General features: G+C 41.5%; 1 protein-coding gene and 1 long non-coding RNA gene across 8 annotated transcripts in view; one reads left to right on the forward strand and one right to left on the reverse strand.

Annotated features, from left to right (window-relative positions):
- FSHR (follicle stimulating hormone receptor) overlaps nt 1-23,405 on the reverse strand; it is a 200,018-nt gene that overhangs the window by 38,137 nt on the left and 138,476 nt on the right. For all 7 annotated transcript variants that reach the window (XM_077134185.1, XM_077134183.1, XM_077134182.1 and 4 more), the window contains 2 exons: nt 19,292-19,366; nt 15,974-16,048 (listed from right to left, as the gene is read on the reverse strand). In XM_077134185.1, the coding sequence (XP_076990300.1) occupies nt 15,974-16,048; nt 19,292-19,366 (150 nt within the window). The remainder of the gene's footprint in view (nt 1-15,973; nt 16,049-19,291; nt 19,367-23,405) is intronic.
- LOC143660805 (uncharacterized) overlaps nt 10,385-23,405 on the forward strand; it is a 37,792-nt gene continuing 24,771 nt past the window's right edge. Inside the window, exons 1-3 of the long non-coding RNA XR_013164259.1 lie at nt 10,385-10,623; nt 13,718-13,850; nt 14,037-14,149. This is a non-coding gene — a long non-coding RNA (uncharacterized LOC143660805). The remainder of the gene's footprint in view (nt 10,624-13,717; nt 13,851-14,036; nt 14,150-23,405) is intronic.

The following is a 23,405-nucleotide window of genomic DNA, read 5'->3' on the forward strand; positions in this document are numbered from 1 at the left end:
AACACACTGCAAAAATGGCTAAAATTATTCCAGTAGTGCTGTGTTTAAGACACTTAAAAAGATCTAGTGACCATCTAGCAAGATGGATTATTGGTGATAACTCTGTAGCTGAAACTCTATATAACCCCAAGATAACTCAGGAAATGGAATTCAGATGAACACTTAGTTCTCAATTCATTTTTCCCCTTTGATCAATAAATTCATGTCTGATGGAGGCTGGAAGTGGGTAATCAGCTAGTTGCACTATGTCTCAATGGGTTTGCTTTGGTTAAATGACTGTTTGCTGCAAAATTATTTTGATTCACTCAAATGTGGTTTATCTTCAAAAACAGGTAAAGGCCTGGGGGTAAAATGTCATCAAATTTAAGATCTGCAAATGGATATTTTAAAGAAAGGTAGCTGGCTCACTTTTCTCCCCTCTCAACGACCAGCCTCAAACTCTGAGCTGCTGTTAACACCTTTCATGCCTGTGCCGGACTCTCCCCAGTCTTCAGGCTGCAATAATGAAAGTGAGCACCTCACTGGTCAGGATGAACTAAGTGTGATCCCTGCAATTGCTGGTAACTATTAATGCCTTTCCTGCCATGCCCTTCTGCCTGAAAGGATGATACATTTGCCTTTCTTTAGGAGGTGACTCTGCAGCTCTAAGGTTCATTGTCAAAAGCATGGTAGTACTTTAATTACTCTTCAGTAGTACTGGTGGGTTCTTGTTTTTTTTCTTAAGGTAATAGTCATGTGTGTTTGCATGTGTTGCATGGTTTAAATGTCTTTTTTCTAATACAACCTCCATTCTGTTCAAGAGAGGAAGCCAAAAACAATGCACTGTCTTCAAGGAACTTGCAGGCCAATGGAAAAACCAAGACCAGTACAGCTGAAACCCTCAGAGAATGGTCTAGTGCTAAACTCTATTGACTGTGAGTGTCTTAAGTGTTCAGAGAAGGGGAGAACAATGTGGGATGGAGTAGTCAGGGGGGACTGCTTATAGAAAAGGAGGAAACCAGATCTCTTAGGGAATGTAGAGCTTTCTGGCCTGAACTAAGATAAGTGAGTGTGTCTATTTGGACCATGGAAGGCCATGTGGGAGGGTGGGAAGAAGAGACAGATAGAACTGGACATGAGAGAGGGAGCAATATCTCAGGAATATCCTAGTTTAAGTGTCTGTCATTTTTGCCAAAGTATATTTGCTAGTAGCCAAGGCTTAGGGTTTAAACTTCTTTCTCTACCTTCTAATTGGTTTCCCCATGATAGAGAATTAATTTATTTGTACCTCAGCCGTTTGACCTTTTTTTTTTTTTTTTTTACATTTTAAAGTACATTTTTTAGTCTCCTAGATCAAGTTGACTCCTTCCTCCACTCCACTCTAGGAGAAGTTAGGCAAATGATGAATAAGGAGGAGAAGAGTGAATTATGTCTAGTTACATATAGGAAAAGACTCCTTACTTTAAGAGACTCACCGATGTTGAGATTTTCATTAACTACACATCCTCATTAACTGAGGATTTGCATCCTTACATACACCATTATAAAGGATGCTAAAATGTGCTTTCTGTATCATTAAATAAAAATTTGTCAAGATATAGAATCACAGATTTTTGGAGCTAGATGGAAGCTTGTGTAAGAAGCTGCGGGACAATGAAAAGGGCCTTAGACATAAGGTTTGAGACCCTGGACTTATGTGCCCTCCCTCTAACTAGATGGATAACACTGAATGAGTCACATACCTTTTCAGAAACTCAGTTTCTCTCTCTATTTAAAGTGTTTCTTATGTAAAGAATTACTTGAGACAATAGTGAGAACCTGGTTTCCTGCCTTTACAATCTTATGCTTTACAAACTGGGATTATTTAACTCTAATATTCAGTTCCAGCTTGCCTTAGTCTCTATGGATACCAGACTCCTTAACAATCAGGAAAAATTTAATGAGCCCTAGGGCAGCATTTTGAAGAGCTCAGCCCCATCCACCTGGCTGAAGACTCAGTTCTGACCTAGTATCTTGGTTTAGCAATGGGATGCTGGACCTATGTTCAGAGTAGGAGGGTAGCATAGGTTCAAATGTGCCAGCTCCAGCACCAGAGAGGATCTGGGTTCAAATCCTGATGTTATCACTTTTTAGATGTATGGCCTTAAGATGTCAGTTGAAGCCTCTAGGACTCAGGTCCTTCATTTTTAACCTGGGGAAATGATGATTTCCTCCATAAAACACTGAGATGATGCTCGTAAAATACTTAGCACCATGCCTGAGCACTGTAATGGCTGTGGTCATGTCCTAGCCTTGTGTTCCAGTTATCATAACTGATACTCTGCCTGGTTTCCCAATTCTTCCCAGGATCTGAGTAATGTCTTGATTTCTCTCAATTCTTTTGGGTATGGAAATGCTGCTCCCTTGTCCCTCTTCATGAGTAGCTGGCCTCTTATCTGCTGCCCAGTGTTCCTTGGGTCCTTGCAACCCTCTGGAAGCCACAGCTGAACTTCCTAGATTCCTCCTGTCCCTTTCTCCAATTTCCTTCTGATAAAACCTGCTTAGATCACCCTTTGCACCTGTCTGAGACTGTTTAGTCTCTGGGTTCTGGTTTTTCTGGGTCTAGATCATTCTGTTACCTAGAGGTTTGTTGATCACCTCATGGAAAATTATTGGGAAATGTTGACAGAATTAAAGATGACCAACACATTGTTTACAAAAAGACAAGTGATTCAAATTTGTTGACTTTTTCTCTTGTGGCACATGCCTATCAAAACTAATGCTACAATGCAGAAATTTTCAAATATGATACATTTAATTTGAGTCTTTAATGGAAAGATGATGTATTAGTAACGAAAAGGAATGTGACTGCGTTTGAAAGAAACTTATGCTGTAGAGACAGCATGCGGATAAAAAGTTTGGTAATGGTTAATTTATTGCTGAAAATGATGCATGTCATCATTTATGAAATCTCTCATATTGCATATTTTAAAAACAAGCAAATATGATTTTCTAAGTTGTTTAAGTGTTTTCACTGGTTTTGAACACTTTCATTAAAAACAGAAAAATATGACATCTTCCAAGTAGGTTGTAAGAACATCTGATTGATGTTAGGGAAGAACATTTACTAGCTGAATTAAAAAAAAAATTTGCATAAAAGAAATATAGGATTGATCACTGAGTTTGACAGCTTGGGGAGTGCAACTCTGGGGTTCTTCCTGCCTATTCTTGTGAAGTTTTACTTGACAGCCATTCAAATCTAGTATTGAAACAAGCTTTGAATTACTTAAACTAGTGTTAAATAAAGGGTTAAAAAGATCATGAAGCACATCCTATGACAATATTAAAATGTCATCACTAATAATATATTACAGTGAGAACAAAAGCAAGTTTTTAGTGCCACTTAAAATAGTCTATTATGAAACAAGATGAAGATGTAAAAACTTATTATTTATTTCATCCTTTAAAATATTATTTTTGTGTGTTTTGTGATACACACAATTAGTACTACAAGTAGCACCTGTATGTATTTTATTAACAAATACATTTATTTGGTCACTTATGCTCAAATAGTTTTGCTAATGGGCTGAAGAACCAAGACCATGCTGTCCAATGCATGGGGTATTTTGCTTGGGAACAGAAGCCTATAATTCTGAAGGACTGCCAGGTGGAAATGGTAATAGAGTCGTGTTGTGCTGCTTGGGAAAGCAAGTATAGGATTAATAATAATAATGGTCAACATTTATTGAACACTTCCTATGAACCAGGCACCACACCAAGCACTTAACATTGATTATTTTATTTATTTCTCTCCACTACATTGGGAGACAGGCATCATTACCATCCTCATGTGAGAGTTGAGGAGGCCCAGACTGTGAGACGTTGAGTAATTTTCTCATGTAAGGAAGGGAAGAATTGGTTTGAACCCAGATCTTTCTGATTCTAAATCTTGAGCTCTTTGTCATTATCTGACTTACCATAATGACTGATCCCAGTACATTATGGGAGTTGCTCAACAGAGGAATGTGTTGCACTGTGCAGCACTTGATTTGTTACCTCTGGAAATACACCCAACGAAGGGGTTTCTGTGACCTCTTAGATGTCTTGCAACATAGAAACTTTCAGTGTTTCCCTACAACCACTTCATCCAGAGGATCTTTATACTCTGTCTACAAATGAAAGGCTACGATGGTCCAATAAGCTTGGAAATGGTGGGTTAATAAAGAAGCAGTGGGCGGGTCATGGTGGCTCAGCAGGCAGAGTTCTCACCTGCCATGCTGGAGACCTGGGTTCAGTTCCCGGTACCTGCCCACACACAAAAAAATTAAAAAAATAAAAATAAAAATAAATAAAGAAGCAGTTTCTTTCCTGCATGCCTCTTAGAGTCTTTACCATGATAATACTCATTGCAAATGTCCAAGAGAAGGGAAGAATATGTGGGCTCTTCCCAAACCTATTTAATCTTGGACTTCCCTTTTTTGTAAAACATCTCCTGACTTTGGTGTTTCAAAGTTCATCTTTGGACCATTTATGTCTTAGTTTGCTAGTTGCTATGACAAATACCATGCAATGGGTTGGCTTAAATGACAAGAATCTATTGACTTGTGGTTTTGAGGCTAGAAGTAGTCAAGTATTTAGTTTTAGGTAAAACTTGTTTTCTCCCTGAAAACTGTGGCATTCTGTTACTGGCTGGCTAGCAATCTTCAGGATTCCTTGGCTTTCTCCTCACATGGCAATGTCATCTCTTTTCTTTTCTGAGTTACTGCTAGCTTTCTTCTATATCCTGTGACCTTCCTCTTTTGAGGTCTCCAGTAATTCCAATTAAGTCTCAACCTCATTCAGTTGGGCCACACCTTAACTAAAAATAACATCTTCAAGAACCATTTACAATGGGTTCACCGTAACAGGAAGAGAGACCAAGATTAAGAACAAGCCTTTTCTGGGCTACACAACCCAATCTACCAAACCTTGTGAAAGGACGAAGTATTTATCCTGATTTCTTTTAATAATATGCTAAATTCTCTGAGAGAGTTTTGACTACTGAGAATGGTGGTTGGCAAACTCTCTTAGGCAAGGGATTCTATAGTCAGCACCCTCCAGCCTTCTACCATGATGTAAATCAGAAAGTTTATGGTATAGAAAATCTGAACAGCAATAATGAGAGACAGGCTGTGTCAAGTGAACTTTTTATGTACTTTCTATTTACAACTTCAGGCAGTCCATTAGGATGACTCCCTCCAGATTGCAACCAGACGAGAGAATAGGCCTAATTCATTTAGAGCTGTACAGAAGGTCAGTCCTGAGACCAGATTCCTACTCCTAGTGCAACAGTTACCCTCTCCATAAACTGTGTCAGAGCAAGACAGGACTCACATTCACTAATGACAAAGTGAATCAAAAGGAGACTGGCCTGAGAAGACATCATTGACAAAATGGGTCTGAATGTATAAAAGTAAAGTTTGTGGCAGGTTATGGCACATCTCTCACTATAAGAGAGAAGTTATTTGTCCTTTCCATTTGAAACCTGGTCTAGAAAGTCTTCGTGGCTAGGGTAGAATGCCCATGGAACAGAATGTCAGAGTTGGAGTTTTCCCTGAGACACAAAGGTCAATGCTATGTTCCAAAGGAAGTGTGTGACTATCAGCAGAAATTACAAAGAGGTTTCCGAAAAACAATTCTTAACCCCTCACCTACACTAGGTGTCAAAAGGGTATAGAGAGTTGGATTTAGGGAGAGACCTTGTGAGAAGAATGTTTTGAGACAGCTGTGCATTTGTTCTTTCCATTCCCCCATCAATAATAATGGCAGAGGGACTTTAAGAAGGCCATGTGGAAAGTTTCATAGATGACTCTCCTGCTTGGAGTCCGTGGTAGACCAGCACATGACTCATACCTGAGTGAGAAGAGGGCAGAAGTGGTATGGCAGCACACCAGGGGATGGCTATTAGGGAAGCACCTGTATTCCTTTGTGTCCATTCCATTGGTCAAAATTCTAACCAGATTACTCTCCTAAGAAGAAAAGGCTGGAAAAATAACCATGCCTTATAGTTGTATAGCATGTATGGCTGACAAAGTTGTTTCACATTATCTCATTAGGCAGTGAGCTTCTAAGTGGTCATAATATGATGCCCATTGGCAGATAAGGGAGGCAAGGTTCACAGAGGGTAAGTGACTCACTCTAATTCTGGTCTTGAACTAGAAAGAATAGTAGTTACTACTTGTCAATTACCTTACCACATGCTAGGCACCATGATAAATGTTTTACCTGTATTAAACTCATTTAAACCTGACCACAACCCTATGAAGTAAGTACTATTATTAGCTCCATTTTATAGATAAGGAAGCTGAAGCTTAGGGAGTTTACATTAACTTGTCTGCCTAGAAAGAAGAAGAAATGGAATCTGAACCAGGCACAATGACTCCCAAACTACTATATAACCTACCTCTCAGTGCTGTTCTTTCCATTAAATCACAGTGGCTATGTAAGGACTTTTAAAATCTAAAATCTCTCCAGATTGCCAAGTGGCAGTCTTTGGATGCTGACGTAAGAATAACTTTAATCAAACTACCAGTTTGTGGCAAGCAGTTACTTTAAAATTACATAGGGGAGTTGTAAAATAGTTAATATTTTAAATGGTTTGCACACCCTTCCCCACAACTCATTTCTAAAATTAATTATTTAGAAAACTCTTTGTTAGGTACACTTCAGGTTAGCCGAGTAGGTGATTACATGGTCCAAATGGCAGGCATATGAATACATTTGCCATTTGGCGTCAATGTTGTTTTCAGAACAGTAAGCACGCTTACGTCGGCTTCAATCATGTCTTACATCACTCCAAGTGTGGTGTACGGGAAAGCGGGATAAACTTGGTTCGAGTCAGACGTTACTAGCGTCAGTTGTCTGTTCTATCAATTATGTAATCTCTGCATTTCAAAATCCTCATCTGTAAATTGAGGAAAACCCCTGCCTCACTGTTTTGGAAGACTGGAAGTTAAAATGAGTTGTATGAACAAAAGAGCTAGTTCAGGGTCTGCCATATAGTAGATGCTCAACAAGTCTCTGCTTTTCTGTACCTCCTGCCCCGAGACCATTTCTTAATCCGATTTTGTGAGCTAAAACAATTGAGCCAGTATCTATGAACCTCAAGTTTCCCTTCTGTAAAATAGATCCAGCAGTAAATCTCTCACAGGGCTTTGGTAAGGTAAAGCAAATTAATACAAGTCAAAGTGCTTTCTGAATTAAGGATCATGTTACTTCTATCATCCAGCAATGCCTTGTACAGTCAGCCATCCTTGCACTTGCTTGCTACTTTTAACTTTCAAAGTGCTCCCATACCTCCTGGTATATCTTCTTTTATCTTGTCTCATCCTATCCCTTCCCTTCTCTTCTTTACAGCAGCCTTTTTCTCAGCATTTCATGAGACCCAAATAGGTTGTTTTGCCTTCATACAAGTTCTCACAACTAGGACCCGGCTGGAACCTGGATCTTGTGACTCTACCCTAAAGAGAAGAGAAGACCTTTGCCCAGTGTCTGGCTGAGTGCCTCTGTGCCCACGCAGCTCCTGTGGTTTGGCCGTGTCCACTGTGAAAGTTCTGGGTACATTCTGTGAGGGTGGCTGCCTAGTTGCTTCCTCATCATCCTGTTCTCTCTTCCTAGTGCTGCTGTCTCTGCATCCCAAATTTGTGAAGGCGGAGCTCACCGCCTCTTGAACTAGACATTATTTGTGGAATGTTTGCTGTGGGCGAGCTCGTGATTAAACTGCAACAGAACGTTTTTGTAATGTCTGTGGAAGATGAAAATATTCTTCCTTAGAACATTTGTCACTTCAACGTTAGCACTCTGTAACGCCCCAAGATATTTCTCTAGAAACAGCAGCTGCTCCATTCTCACCATCTAAACAGAGAGGTTCAACTCCAGGCCCACATTTTCGTTAAGGGCCTACTGTGACCCTGCACAGCATGGGGCCCGGAGATGAACTGGACAGATTTTGTAGCTCTGGTTGGATGGCGATGGAATCCGGTGGTGACATGTCCCTGCCCTGCCCTTCCTGCACTGCTTCCCAGCCCTGAGTCAGCTGATCTAGCTGGCTGGGGAGTCCCCTGTGTTGGATTCCTCCCACAGCCATGCCCTTGGGGAGGACAGTGTCCCTTTCCAGTAGACAAATCTAGGGTTTGGAAGGAACTTGGTCACTCAGTTGGAACATGCCTCTTCAGGAGGTTTTAATCTAAGAACACATGCTGTGAAAGACAAAGCAGATGAGATGAGCTGAAAGATCGTAGCACGGGTAAAAATGAGTCCCTCAAGATGTATTATGGAGTAAGATGAGAACCAGGTTCATGAGAAGCCTGGATCACAGCCAGGATTCTCTAGAAGAAAACGATAAATCACCAAGCACCTCCTTTGTGCCACGGCACTGAGGACATAGGTGAAGAAAACATGGTCCCCACTCTGCAGTAGCACAGAATTCAATAACTAGGGTGTGGTGATTTGAAGCTGCACATACCCCAGAAAAACATGTTCTTAAATCTAATCCATTCCTGTAGACGTAAACCCATTGTAAGTAGGACCTTTTAATGAGACCACTTCAGTTAAGGTGGGACCCACCTCATTCAGGATGGGTCTTAATCATATACTGGAGTCCTTCATAAATGAAAATGAGAGAGAGATGGAGAGAACCTGTGCCACAGAAGCAAGAAGCCTAAAATCAGCGAAACTCTGAAGAGAAAGGAGAGGCCAGCAGATGTGCCTTGCCATATGGCAGAGAAGCCAAGGATTGCTGGCAACTGGTTTCCAGGAAGAAAGCATCATCTTGATGATGGCTTGATTTGGATGTTTTCTTGGCCTGTGAGCTAATAAATTCCCATTGTTCAAGCTGGACCACTTCATGGTATTGCTCTGAGCAGCCTAGGGAACTAAGGCACAGGTTTTGCTTGGGTGATGCCCTTCCTCTCTCTATGTCCTGTCTGTTTCCACCCATTGTTCTGTCCAGCCTCCTCTGGCCTGTCCCTGCTTCCAGGGACTGCTGCATCCCTGAAAGGGGGTAGCTGATAGTTCCTGTGTTAGCGCTGATTTCTTAAGGTGTGGCCTTTCCCAGGGATAATGCAACTCTAAAAGAGTCTGTAAGGACAAAAACACCCCTTTGAACCCCGCAACATGGAGGTTATAGCAGTGGAGTAAGTGGCAGCAGTTTATTTTCTATGGAGTGGGGCTTTGCCTGGTCCTTCAGATTCCATCATCCAAGCTGTCCCTCCTTCTGCCTGGACCTGAGGCAGACTCTACCAGGGGTTTGTCCCTCCCAGGCCAGCTCCCGTAGCCACTGGAAAGTGTCTCTGAAACCTCACCCACCCTCCCAGTGCCTCTCAGGTTCTGCTGAGGTTGACTTTATTCATTTGTGAGGGACTGAAGTAGCAGGGATGCTTCCTGTAACTGCCTTTTAGATCCAGGAGTTGAGCTGCTCTATTTAATCTAAGAATAATTTGTGGCTAGTTTGTTTTTTTTAATGTACCCACAGGTTCTAGCATTTAAAGGGTCTGCCTGAGTCTAGGGCAAGAGCCTACTCTGGGCAATAAACACAGTCTGCAAGATGCTGAATTTTCTTTCTATTTTTTTTTTTTTTTACCTTGGAGAGGCACATTCTCCTTCCATCTAAGGCTGGACCTGAGTACCCTGAACTCAGGACAGGCAGCAGCTGGGAGCCTGGGATTCCTGAGAACCACAATTCAGAAACCAAGCACTGGAGGGCTAGAAGAGGCCTTAGAGGACGTAGAATCCATTTTCCTTGGCTGACAAGCCTCTTGAAGCATCTTTCGTTATTTCCATTTGCAGATGAAGAAACGGGGATCTAAAGTGACTAGTATATCACTGTCTGGGTGACACCAGCAAAGAGGAAGAAATCAGGCTGAGACTCATTCACCTGCTCTGAGACTGGTTCCCCTTCAAACTCCCTCTATCTGCTTGTCCTTCTATCTGATTCATGGTGGTCTTATTTTGAAATTAACCTACCTCACAAAAGGCATATTCTCTGAAAACATAATTGTTCAGAATCTGCGGGTGGGTGGAGAAGATGGTTACCTATGTGCTATTTGAGTGGCTCCTATAAGACCCTTTCAAAGTCTCAATACCTGAGAGTCCATCATTATCAATCCCTGGGTTTAGCATTGCCTTCTCAGGCTCCTCTTTTAAAAATGCCAATTACACTGGAAAAAGCATATAAGGAACATACTGAGATGAATCAAATAATTCTCTTGTGGTGGAGAGGACTTGGACTTCTTGCTGGGGAAAGCACACTGAGTGGGGTGGAGTGGCAAGGTCAGCAGCAGGAAAACTTCACCTTTTTCATGATCCAGCCCTTCAGACAAGAGCAGACATGCCCAGGCTGAAGTCACATCCAGCACGTCAAAGTCCCAGATGGAAAATTTAGCCATGTTTTCTGAGAGTCGACCCTAGCAGGCAAAGTTGGCACCTCCAGACAGATCACTGATAGAAGAAGCAGTTGCATAATCTCCTTTGTGCCCAAATATCCTTGTAGTCATAGCAACATCCTTAGATACTTACAACACTGACAGCCAGGGAGATGGCTAATAATTTCTTCCTGATAATCACAGCCCCTGTGTGAGATGACTGAATTCTGGCCCAGAATGAATTTTTGATGCATGCAGTCTGCAGGTTGGTCTGTGTGGGAGGTTCTTGGAGGAGGTATTGGGGGAAGGGAGGCTTAGGGGGTTGTTGGAACAAGTGGGTCCAAATCACTGCAGTCTTCTTGAATTCACTTCTGACTCAGATGAGAATGGCTTGCCAGTGATTCTTGGAAATACACCCCCTACTGATCTGTTCTTTCTGCTCCCCCCATGGTGCCACATTTACTGCACCCCTGAACCAGGGAAATTACCTTCTAACAGGTCTTTCTTGAGTATAGTCTGTACCCTGCTATTGGTGAATCTACAGTCTGAATAGTTGTCATTGTGTAGCTCTGCTGCTGAAGAATCTTTTATAGTTTACTATTTCCTATTGTATTGGTCCTGAACTCTCCTGCTGTATTTTTTTCCCAAGCCCATCCTTTCTGATCCATCCCACCTCCTTCCCATCATACACCCCTCTTTTTAGTTGGGACCTAGTACTCCTCGCCTGTTCCCCCACTCTATGATCCTTTCTCATTGTATGCATTTACTCATTTCTTCCTTTCAGAGGGAATTTCCTGCCATTGTTTCCTTCTTTACAAATCATATTTATCCCTCAACTTCCCTCAAGAAGGGACTAGTTCAGCACAGGGCGCTAGGTTACTCTTCTTACCCATCAGCAGTGCCACCCAGCTCTATAGATGTATCATTATTTTCAGGTGACAATGGAAGATGGTCCTTTCTCCCCCAAAGATTAAGCTCCTTGATGTGAAATGCTGTCTATAGATGTCTCCTGTGCCTCTCACAAGGCCTACCTCCCAACCTGTTCTTGACTATCCATTTTAAACCATTATTATCTCCTTTTCCTGCTTTACTTTTCTTCATAGTATTTATCACCTCCTGATGTTATCCAATGTTGTTGGTCTCTCTTAGAGTGTAAGCTTCATGAGGGCAGAGGCATCATCTACCTCATCCTTTTATGTATATCCAACAGCCACAACGAAGCCCTGTATATTGTATGTCCTTGATAAATAATTGTTGAATGGTTGACTGAATGAATGAGTTTTACTTACTGACCAATTCACATCTAAAATGATGAGGGTAAAATGGGGAGGTACCAATCCTTTGTACCATATGTGACATCTAAAAATGAGCCCTGGTATGCTTTTTTCCCTAGTCACTATAGAGAGGTGAGCATGGCTGAGCACCAAAAGTAACAGCGCAATCAAATCTGTGAGGATGCTGATTCACATTCCCATCAGAAGAGCCCTATAATCTAGGACTCTAGACAAGTCAGTTTATTTATATAAAATGTATGTACTTTTAGTGCCCTGCCTATGAGGCAAGTTGCACTGATGTTCAGATGCAATAAAATATGTTTAAAAAAAGTGATCAATTACAAATCAACATAAAAATGGTAACCCATTATCCAACCAGCTGTCTGAAGAACTGGGATTAGCTTGCATGGGAATATGGAGGGGAATGGTGGAACAACAGTACTGAAAATAAACATTAAAAGGCAGGGTTGGTAGTCCTCCAACAGAACTTTGCAGGATAATGTAGTTTACCTGTTGGAAGGACTGTTCGGGATATCTCAAAAGCTTCAATAAGCAGAAACACAATTGATAATATTTCCACCTTAGACTGTTGAGTTCTGGCCAAAACACTCAGTTAAAGAGGCCTTGACACTAGGTATATTGAATAGGGAAAGAGATATATTTCTGACCACCACTAGCATTATTGTATCATCATCATATCAGAAGCATTTATTGTACCCCTTATGACATACCAGAGGCTTTATAATCAGTATTCTCCTTTAATCCTTACAATAGGCTTATCAGGTATTACTAGTGTTTTTATATTAACAGAGGAGAGAACTGAGGTACAGAGACCAAGTCCCTTACACGGGTACCCTTAGCTAGTAAATGTCAGAGTACAAAGTTTAATAAGAATTGCTAACATTTATTGTGAATTTTCTAAATGTCAGGCATTATTCAAAACACTTCATTCATATTGAGTCATTTAATAAAATCCCATTATGTAGGTAACGTTATTATTCCCATTTTACAGAAAGGGCAACTGAGGCTTAGAGAATTTCAGTCAATTACTCAAGGTCACACAACTGACAAGGGGAGATGCTAAGACCTGAACTGGGGTACTGGAACCGATGTCCTTCCTCCCTACTCCTAACTCTGCCTTCTTTTTCTCTTTTAATAAACTGCACTTTTAGAGCAGCTTTAGGTTTATAGAAAAATTGTACAAGAAGTACAGGGAGTACCCTATATTACCACTCCCCAGCCCCCGCACTTACACACAGTTTCCCTATTATTAACATCGTGCATTAGTGTGGGTTTGTTATAACGGGTGAACCAATATCGCTACATTATTAGTAACTGAAGCCCACAGTTTACATTAGGGTTCACTCTTTGTCTATATAGTTCTGTGGTTAACCTTTTCTTTAATGCTTCTCTTCAATATTAGTGGTCCACAATCTCCCTTCGTTCTCTATACAAATAAATGACAGTCCCTCTGCTATGCTCACTCCAGCAAATGACTCAGCTTTTTATAATCAGAAAAGCTACCTTCATTCCTTTTACCAAACCAGATGGAACAGAGGAGCCCAGGAAAGAGGGAGACAGACTTAGAGGAGTGCTGAGGAGGAAATGGCTTAAACTGCTGAGGGGAATCTCGGTGACGGAATCTTCTGGATGTATCCCCAGCTGCTGAAAGCAGAGGGCATGGCTGCTGTTAGCAGGCATCCTAAGAAAGTCTAACAGGCCTACCTGTGAGAAATGGTTGTTGTTTGGGTTGGCTGGTGGGGGTGGAGGTGAGGGCCCACTCTGCTGTGTGAAAGGACTGTTAAAATGGAATTATGGTTTATTGAGTAGCAAAGAGCAACATCCAGCTGCCTAAGAATTACAGTGACAGGATGCAAAGGCAAGAAAATATTGTGTAAGCCTTATTTACAGATCAATAGATAATCTTTCATAAACAAAAGGTCAGCTCCAGGAAGGCAGAGCAGTCAAGAAAAAATATTGCCTGCAAATACAATATTGACTTAAAAAATCTACCCAGATGAATCCTTTGATGCATATTCTTCTAGTTAAACTCTATTTCTTTATTCATGAATCTTTTTTTCTAAGCACTTCAGGTTCCTCAGTGAAGTGTGAAGGCAGAGATGAAGAGCGCTGATTTCTAGTTATCTCGAATTCTGTGCCATCAAGTGATCAGCATGAAACGGAATCAAAGCTGAGAACCACAGAACAACATTTCTAAGTACGTGTGTGATAGCAATTAGGATGCTCAAGTCAATAGGAACTCACCCCTAACCCTTGCAATTTCCTGCTTTGGTGGCTGTGATGATAAACATTTATCTTGACTTAAAAGAAAAAAGCAACAACTCAATCCTACTGGTTCCCTCTGGCTCTCACCACTCATTTTGTGCTTTTCTTTGCCTTCAAGCTAGTGGTTCATCAGCCCAAAAGAATACCTGAAATTGTTGCCATCCACCTATACCTGCTGCTGGATCATGCCGCTGTTTATGGCTGTTGCTCAGAAACAAATATGCATTGAAGGTAATGAAAGCTTAATTGGGCTTTGTTTCCATGAAATAATTCTCCAGATTAGAGGACAACTGTGAATTTAGGTGATGCATTTTAGCAGTTTGGAAAATATTCAAAGGGCCATAGTCTGAACCCTGAATGGCTATAGCGCTGGTCAAAGGGCCCCAGGAACCACTGAGTCACTCCACTTCCCTAGGCAAGGGGGTGCCACACCTCAAGGGGGTGGGCAGCTGGAAAGGGGCCGCCCTGGGCAGGAAGTCACAGGGTTAAAGGCGGGCGACTCTTAGACTCAACTTCCCAATGGGGATGTGTGTGGATGTGAAAGGATTTTGTAGGCAGAATTATATGTAACTATGTAACTACGACATTATTTCAAGGAGAATTCTTTGTAGGGGCATAAATCCCTCAAAACTGCTTTATAATTCTTTACTTTCCACAATTAGAGAGGCTTTAAATGTCCTAATAATAATAATATCTTCTCAGAAAAGGATGTGGCTGAAATCTGTCTGCTCCAACTTTTTCGTGAACACAATAGGGGGTGCAAGGAGGGACTGAGGGCTACTTAATAACTCGGCGTGAGAAAGGACACAAAGGGGAGGCTGGCTGTGATGGCAGATGACTCAGATTTTAGATTCTTCCAGAACCAAAGCCATGGCTTTGTCCTGTTTATTCTGCTAAAGATCCCCTCTTCCCATGTTGGGCTGTGCGTTTCATGCCCATATCCTCCCAGGTTCCTCCCCCACCCTCATGCCCCAGAGGGAAGAATTGAGGAGCCCTATTCATAAGCATGGGTGCTGCTGGCCACTGGGCCTATGTCAAATTCTGGAACCCTTAATTTCAAACTTTGTAATGGTTCCTCATTCTCCATTCATCTGTTCTCAACCCATCATCCTCAGACACCCCATGGTTATCATGTACTACAGAATGTGGCTGTGGGGGCCTGTCCTCTGGAGAGGCAGCTTCACATTAGCCATATGTGATACTATGTGAATAAAGGTGCCTTTGGGGATTCCCTTCCATGCACTGGAGTATAAAGTTGAAACAAGGAGAGATTATAGCCCTAACTTCTGGATAGGACCAGCTACGTAATTTGCAGGACACACTGTTAAAATGAAAAATGCAGGACTCCTTTTTTTCTGAAAAATTTTAGGCATTTCCAAATAGCGACAGCAGAGAATAAGAGCTCAGTGTAGGGTCCTTCTGCACGCAGGGCCCCATGTGACTGTACTGGTTGCTACCCATGAGGCTGGCCTTCCCTCTAAGCTTTGGTCAGGAGCAGATATCCTCATTTCTTTCTCAGTCTCTTTCTGGGGCTCCCATCTGAGTCACATAAGTAGAGGAAGTACAGTGCTTATGCTCATGGGAGCGTGCCCAGGGGATAGAGCACAAACACTAGGAATCTCTTTGTTGATAAAATACCATGTCTGTTATTAACCAAACTTACAAAATAAAAAACTGTACTCTATCAAAGAGAAAAATATTTATGTGTAGAACAAGGGAGACAACGTCTTTGAGGTGAAGGTCCCAAGCTAAATGCTAGCAGACATTATGGCTGCATCTCATTAACACTATAGAACTCAGTCATAAGTATGAGAGCCCACTAATGCAAATGGCATTCCTTATGATGTCTATTTTTGCAAATGAAAGCAAAATGCAATTATATTAGTAGAATTCACTCATTAAACTAAAATTCACCAACAAGTGTCCTTTCCCACCCTTCCGCGCCCCGACATCTGCCCCCATCCTTGGTAAACTGCAGTCATTACCCAGAGTAGCAAATGGGCACAAGTACATAATTTGATCATGGAGGAGGCACCAAAAGACATGAGATCTTACAGATATCGGAGGTTGGGGAGATTCTGGAAGGCCTCAGGGTCGATGTGCAGTAGGTTGTTGGCCTTTTCAATTCTACTGTAAAAGAGAAAGAACATGCAAGTGACTGCAACAGTAAAGTGTGCTGCAGGATTTTTCACATTTATCCAAAGTATACACCACCAATAAATCATTCATCCATCCACCCATCCATCCATCTACCCATCCATCCATCCATTATCCATCTACCCATCTATCCATCCAAATATTGTGTCAACAACTATTGAGCATAGATGCATGCAGTGTCTTGTACTGGACTAAACCATGCAAACTAAGTATTCACCCTGTCCCATTTAGTTCTCATCACTGAAGTTCTCCTGCAGCCTGTCTATCTGAGGCAAGCAGAACTCTAGCTGGGTTGGGGGTGGGGTGGGAGTGGGGGAGTGGTGGTGCAATTTTCATGTGGAACATGTTTGGGTCTTTAACCAGTGAACATGGTTGGGTCTTTAATCAGTGAACATGGTTGGGTCTTTAACCAGTGAACATGGTTGGGTCTTTAACCAGTGGGGATCTCCCAGCATCTGACTGGTCTAAGGGAATTGTGATGAGACAAATATGGGAAGGGAGTTTTTATTTGGAGATAAAAAAGAAGGGGAAGAGAAACAACAAAAATAATGGGTAAAAATAAGGTAGAAGAGAAGGGAAAAGGGTGAGGGTCAACCTTGTGAATGTAATTCACACCACTTAATGGAATACTGAAAGTGGTTAAAAGGGGGAAATTTTATGTTGTATATGTGTTACCAGAATAAAAAAAAATCTTAAAAAGGGAGAAAGGAGGAAAAGGGAGTAAAAAGGCAAAGGAAAACAATGATTGGAGGAAGAACAGTTGACACCTCTTTGTTTTTAACAATGAAATTCCAGCAGACAGTCGCTGGGAATGGGACAGTGATTGCCCTCATGCTGTGGACCAGACTGTTCCCTCCCAGCTCCCGGGAAGTGGCAGCTTCTGCCTCGTGTTGGCCTGTGCTGTGTCCTGCTCAATAGTTTGGAGGGGAGTATGTTCCCATTTGGCTTCCAACGGAGAGAACTTATGATTTCCCCAACTCATTGGATCAATGTGTATTTGCAGAGATGCTCTGTGTTAATTGAATCCTTCCAGTTTCATTAGCTTTTATGTTGCAGTAACCTGTAGCTACCCATATCCAAGTATCAGGTAATTAATCATTTTAAGTACAGTTGTGCTGCACAAGGGTGAGAGCACCTCTTCACAGAGGCAGAAGAAGAAAATACCCTCCCATCTGTCCCAGCTGCCCACTGAACCACATCAAAGGATGCCTGCTTGACTGCTCAGAGCCTGGCAGCCCTTTGGTTCCTTTCTCTGAAATCCCTTGTGTGTTCCGAGGCTCCAGCTAGGTCTCTATTCCCCACTAGGGCAATGGGAGGCCAAGCAGGGAGAGAAGGGACTCAGCAGGAGGGCAATGGGGAGGGGGAGGGAAGGCAGCAGTTGCAGAAGCTTAGTAAGGACAAAGAAGAATCAGGGTGGGAGGGAAAAAAGGGAGGAGAGAGTCTGCCAAAATGAACAGACTGAATGTCATTTCTAAAAAGTTCTCTCAAAAAATATATGTATATCTCTCCTGTTGATACTTGATACATGCTTAAAAACAATCTTTACTTTAAAAATATGCAAAAATACATTGGTTTAAGAATCAAAAGGTTTATGTTCAAGGTTTGCCCTGGCATGGATTTGGCTGAGTGACTTCAGAAAGCCTTACAACATCTCTGTGCCTTTCATTCTTCGTGAAAGGAGGGTGGTTTATCAGCTTTCTGAAATACTTTGCATGGGAGTTTTGTGGAATATTAAAAAATTATTTAAGAAACAATATGCTATCCTTTTCAGCATATTACAAGCTCTGAGGTAAGAGAACCTTAACTCTTTCTAAAGTTGAGGAACCTGTCTAACTTTATTTACCCAGTTTTTCCTATTATTATTTGACCACAGCATCTTTTTTTCCCCCAACACCTAATAATTTCCTAAGTGACTAGTGAACCACAGAGTATACTATGGAAAATGATGGACCAGGCAGTCTCTAAAGTCTCTTCTGCCCTTAATGTTCAATGATCCCATGGATTAATTTATGCAAATTATAGATCTGTATGAACCAGAAGTGGTTCCAGTGGTGTACTATGTAAGTACTGACACATAAATAAAACTAGAATGTCAGTGAAAGAAGGTAAATTTGGTTGGAGTAATAGAGGAACCGGGGATTGCTATGACATATTTACTCTGTGCCAGTTGATGTGGTGGATCTAATTTACATTTACTCTCTAATTTATCCTTTACTGTAATCCTATGAGGTACATAATTTTATTATTCCAAACAAATATTTATTATTTACCAGTGAGAAAACTAAGCCTCAGGATACTTATATATTTTGGCCAAGGTTTCATGGTGAGTATATGGCACAGGTTATATTCAGCTAGGACTACCCAGCTCCAATTATATCATGAGGGACTTGTTCTGGGCTTTGATGATGGAATCATTTTAGATGGAGGGACATGGTGGAGATACTTGCTCACAGTCATGAGAAGCCTCTGAAGAGAGAGCAGGATGAGGCCAGGCTCTGGGCTAGCACCTGCAATAATCGGCAGAGAGACCTTTGACAGTGTCTGTGCTGGTTTGAAACTGTTGGGTACCCCTGAAAAGCCATGTTCATTAATTCTGATTCAATAATGTTGAGTGGGATCTTTTTGATTGAGTTGTTTCCATAGAGATATGACTTACCCAGATGTGGGTGGGACCTTTTGATTAGATGGTTTCCATGGAGATGTGTCTCTACCCATTCTAAGTGGGTGACTTGCTGGAGTCCTTTAAGAAGGAACCATTTTGGAAAAGAGCAGACAGAGGCAATAGAGCCCACACAGCTGGGGACCCTTGAAATACAAAGCGAAAATGCCTTTGGGAAACCTGTTTTGAAAAGAGAGGCCAAAGACCCCAGCAGATGCAGCCACATCCTTTCCCAGCTGACAAAGGTGTTCTGGACCCATCAGCCTCTCTTGAGTCAAGGTATCTTTCTCTGGATGCCTTAGTTTGGACATTTTTACTGCCTAAGAACTATAAACCTATAACTTAAATAAATTCCCTTTTAAAAGATGTTCCATTTCTGGTATATTGCATTCCAGCAGCTTTAGCAAACCAAAACAATGTCTTTTGGCTGACTCTGACAAGTTATAAGGAAGGTCTTGAGATTTGAGGACTCAAGAGCTGGAGCCCCCCCCCCCCCCCAAGAATATGGAGACTTTGAGGCTACTGCCAAGAACAGTTGTGAACAGGGTCTTGCTTACATTTCATGTAACTTGGGCAGGTCGGAGAACACGTCTGCTTCTATCACTTCCAAGACATCATTTTGAGAGATCTCTCTGCAGAGAAAAGAAATATAATTCAAGTCAGTTTGGTTACACTCCATAAATGGATTTAGTGCTTAACACAGCTGATTGCTAAAGAGGATTCCTGAGGTACATAAAACTCTGCCCCTGCCCTCAAAGAAATCTTATACCTAATGAGAACTAATTAATATATTAGATGCCAATAGTTATAGAAGAATGGGAGAATAAGCCTGAAGCAATGGGTCAATTTAGAGATTATCTAGTCTATAGTTGTCAAAACTGAGGCTGTGAGAGGTAGAGAGACTTGCTCAAAGATACTTAGAGCATACACAGGATGAGAACAGACTTAAGTTCCCTAGACCAGAGGTCAGCAAACTTCTTCCATAAAGGTCCTGATACATTTTTGGGCTCTGCAGGCCATTTTTTTTTTGTCGCAACTACTTAACTTCACCATTGTAGTGCAATGACGGTCATAGATAGTAGGTAAAAGAATGTGTGTGGCTGGGTTTCAATAAAACTTTATTTGCAGTAGCAGGCTGTGTTTGGCCTATGGGCTGTGGTTTGAGTTTGCCTTAAACTAGAGAATGCTTCTCTCTAATAAGCTGGCTTTGGGAAATGAGAACCTCAAGTCAATCTCTCTTAAATAAATAAATACATACTTAAACACTCCATACATATCATTCACCAAGTGGGGTTATTATTACAAGGTCTTTGACATTATTGATGTCTTGGCCTAAAATACCCAGAAGAAATACTTCCGGTCTCAATTTTTTCCCCTCCTGGAGTCATGTGAGTGCAGAGGAGAATGAAGTCCCTATGCAGAGGTCCAGAGCTTGCAGAGAGAGGGTGGCTTAATCAGGTAATGCTTATAAAGTGGCTCATAGTTGAAACATGGTATTTTTAGGCCTTCTCAGAAGGACTCTCATGCAGTTTTAATGCAGCGGCTGAGAGCGTCTCAGGAAATCTCACAGACAGCATGCCTTCCAACTGGCTGAGGCAGAAGCATCGGCCCTGACCTGGCCTCCAGCTGAAGAGCACTAGAAAGGCTCATGATCAAGGGAAAGGACTAGAGGGCAGGGAAAGGAGGAGGGTTGGGGGTGGTGGCAAATGGGAACATCAGCTAGCTTGGTGAGAGGGGCTTGTCAGCTCACGGGTTGCAGGGCCTATTCTCACAAGACTCCATGAGTTTGGGAGAAGAACTCCTCTTATTCTATGAACATATCTCTCGTGATTCATTTGGTAAGTGTTAGTGTTCACAGTTTTCACAGTTGAAAGTGGACAAAAGTCTTGCGTGTGTGGTTTATTTTTGTTGTGGTTCCTCTGTCCTGTAGATGCTGGGAGATGAGTGGGGGTGAGGGTAGGCCTAGAAGCAGCAGCAGCAGCGATTTGTGCATTTAAAGAACTCAGTGAAACAACTGCACAGGCGGAGAATAAGGCAGGGAGGGAAACAGGGAGGGTTTAAATGCAAATTAGGACAGATCCTTCAAATCTATTTCCACTAATAGCTTTCCACTAACACTAAGAGTTACCAGGAGGAATTGGTCACCACCGTTGGTAGTATCTTAGCCTAGTATTGCCTGAAAGGTAGACACTTCTCCTTACCTGAATTCATGTTCTTAGAGTTTCCTCATCTAGGGTATTTTTTTTTTAAACAAAGAGAATTAGATAATCACTAAGGTCTTCTTTAGTAGGCTTAGTTTTTCACAAGCAAGAAAAATTTAAAAGTCACAATATTTCAATTGTTAAATGTGTGACAAGAGATATTGTTAGGTACCTTACATTTGATTAGCACTTGATAATTGTCAAGTGTTTTTTTTCTATACATAGTTGTCCCCAAGTTAGAGTACTGCTGTCTTCAGCGAAGTTAACAGGTAAACTGGCTCAGTTAAGGGAACATCTGATTATGTGGCTCCTTCAACTGGTCTTTGAAGGGAGAATGTGGAATATTTATATCCAGAGAACTTACATAATTACATATTTATATCCATTCTTTGTCTCCAAAGATCCAGTTGAGACGGGAATTTTCTTTGCAATTGTGGTGTTCTTTATAATTGCCGCAATTCAATGTTGGTAATGCTTCCTTGGAGGCAACAGACAAAGGGTATGAGAGGGGAGTTCTAGAGATGTTGTAGATCTGTGGTTCTCAAAGTGTGGGCCAGGGGTCTGCAAAGTCAAGACAATTTCCGTAATTATACTAAGATGTCACTTGCCTTTTTAACTCTTATTCTAGGAGTGAACCATCGAGTCCAGATTTACACAAGGGGTGATATTGTAAGAGATGGATACAGAAGGAGATATGAAAATCCATCTGTCTTCTATTAATCCAAATGTTTAAAAGTTTTGCAAATAATATAAAACAATGGTACTCTTTTCACTAATACTTTTTGAAAAGATGTTCCTTGCATAACAACTCTTATTTATGATAGCATATAAGGATTTATGATTGTTATTTTTAAATGGACTAAAGAATCTATAAAATATTTCCCAGTTTTATTTTCTGGTATGGCAAATGTCAGTAGGTGGAACCCACATGAATGAGCTCTCACCCTTTGTGGGTGAGTGACACTGATTCTGTGGAAGGCTTGACTATTTTCAGAGATGAGATTCTCCTCATCTCCTAGGACAGTGCACATGCACATCTGTTTGTTAAAATGCAGGTACTGATTGGGAATGTTTTGAGTGGGGACTGAGGTTCTGTATTCCTGACAGCTCAGGATCTGCTGATGATTCTGTCATTGAGATTGTACTTTGGATTGCAAGGTTCCCTTAGGGTAATGGTCATAACATCCCGCCAGACCTCCCTTTCCAACGTGCACACATAGGTGGAGATGAAAAGCTTGTTAGAGGATACAAATAAATCATTTGCTTTTAGTGACCCTGTATCCCTTCTGGAAAGCCTTCCTTTAATATCATCATTGAAGGTTTTTTGTCCACTAGGTTTTCACAAAACTTTCCTCACTTATCAGTTAAAGCAATTGCAAAATTGTTTTTTCATTGCTTCCTTCCATGACTAATTCCCCAACCTCACTTTGAGCTCCTGGATGGCGTGCTATTCATCTTTAATCTGCAGTCTCTGGGGGTACCTGGCAGATAGTGGGTACTCAAGAAATGTTTAGTGGATGAATGAATGAATGGATGTGTAGGTGAATGGATAAATAAAGAAACGAAGGAAAAGATGTCTTCAGAAAGACATCTGCAAAATTGTGACAGAGATGAAGTTTGTCTTCAGTGTTCTTTTAGCCCCTTTTCTTTAGCAACACACCCAAGTCTGGAAAATGATAGACAAGGCTAGGGACAGAATTTTAGAAGCTTGTCTCTGAGTTAACTTGTATTCCAGGGATTTTACCGATACACAACATGCAAGGCACACAGGCACGTGCTTGGTCTGCTATACTAACAGCACGTGAGCTCTGATGTTTTATTTCTGTTTCTCTGGGTCACAGTATTCCCCAGCCTTTCTCTGGATTCCAGATGAGGTCTATGAATTGACAAAACACCCATAGAAGAGAAAATAGGAGGGATGACTGGTCACTGCAGGGCTCTTTTAGCATTTGATTGAGGGTCTGAGGTTCCATGTTTCAATGAAGGAAGGGGTGGTGTGTGTGCATGAGGGGTGTTGGGGGTTATCAGGCTATTCTCTCTGGAGTGGGTTTCAGAGCCACAATCAACTTCTCACCCTCAGATTTGCATTCTTTGGCCACTAGCGTAGTTCTCATATGTAAGTACACTTGAAGGGGGCGCGGAGAGGGTTGTAGGGTAGGAGGGCACTTTAGGAAGTGAATGAACATTGAGAATTCAGCCAAATCCAGCATCAAGTTTACACTCTCATAGAGTGATATTATCCATCCACCGTTACAGCTGAGATACTCACTGTTTCATTTAGAGCGAAGTTTCTACAATTTTATACTGTACAGAATAACAGAAGTGCTGTGACCAATGGTTAATAGGCCTTACTAGCATTTTGAACATATCAGTGAATTAGAGAATAGGATATAAGAAATCAAGAGTTGACAGAAACTCTTTCTTTGCTTTCTTTCTGATATAGGAGCTACTGAATCTCTCTTCATACAGC

The sequence above is a fragment of the Tamandua tetradactyla genome, chromosome 17 (assembly GCF_023851605.1).
Source record: "Tamandua tetradactyla isolate mTamTet1 chromosome 17, mTamTet1.pri, whole genome shotgun sequence".
Classification (NCBI taxonomy): Eukaryota; Metazoa; Chordata; class Mammalia; order Pilosa; family Myrmecophagidae; genus Tamandua; species Tamandua tetradactyla.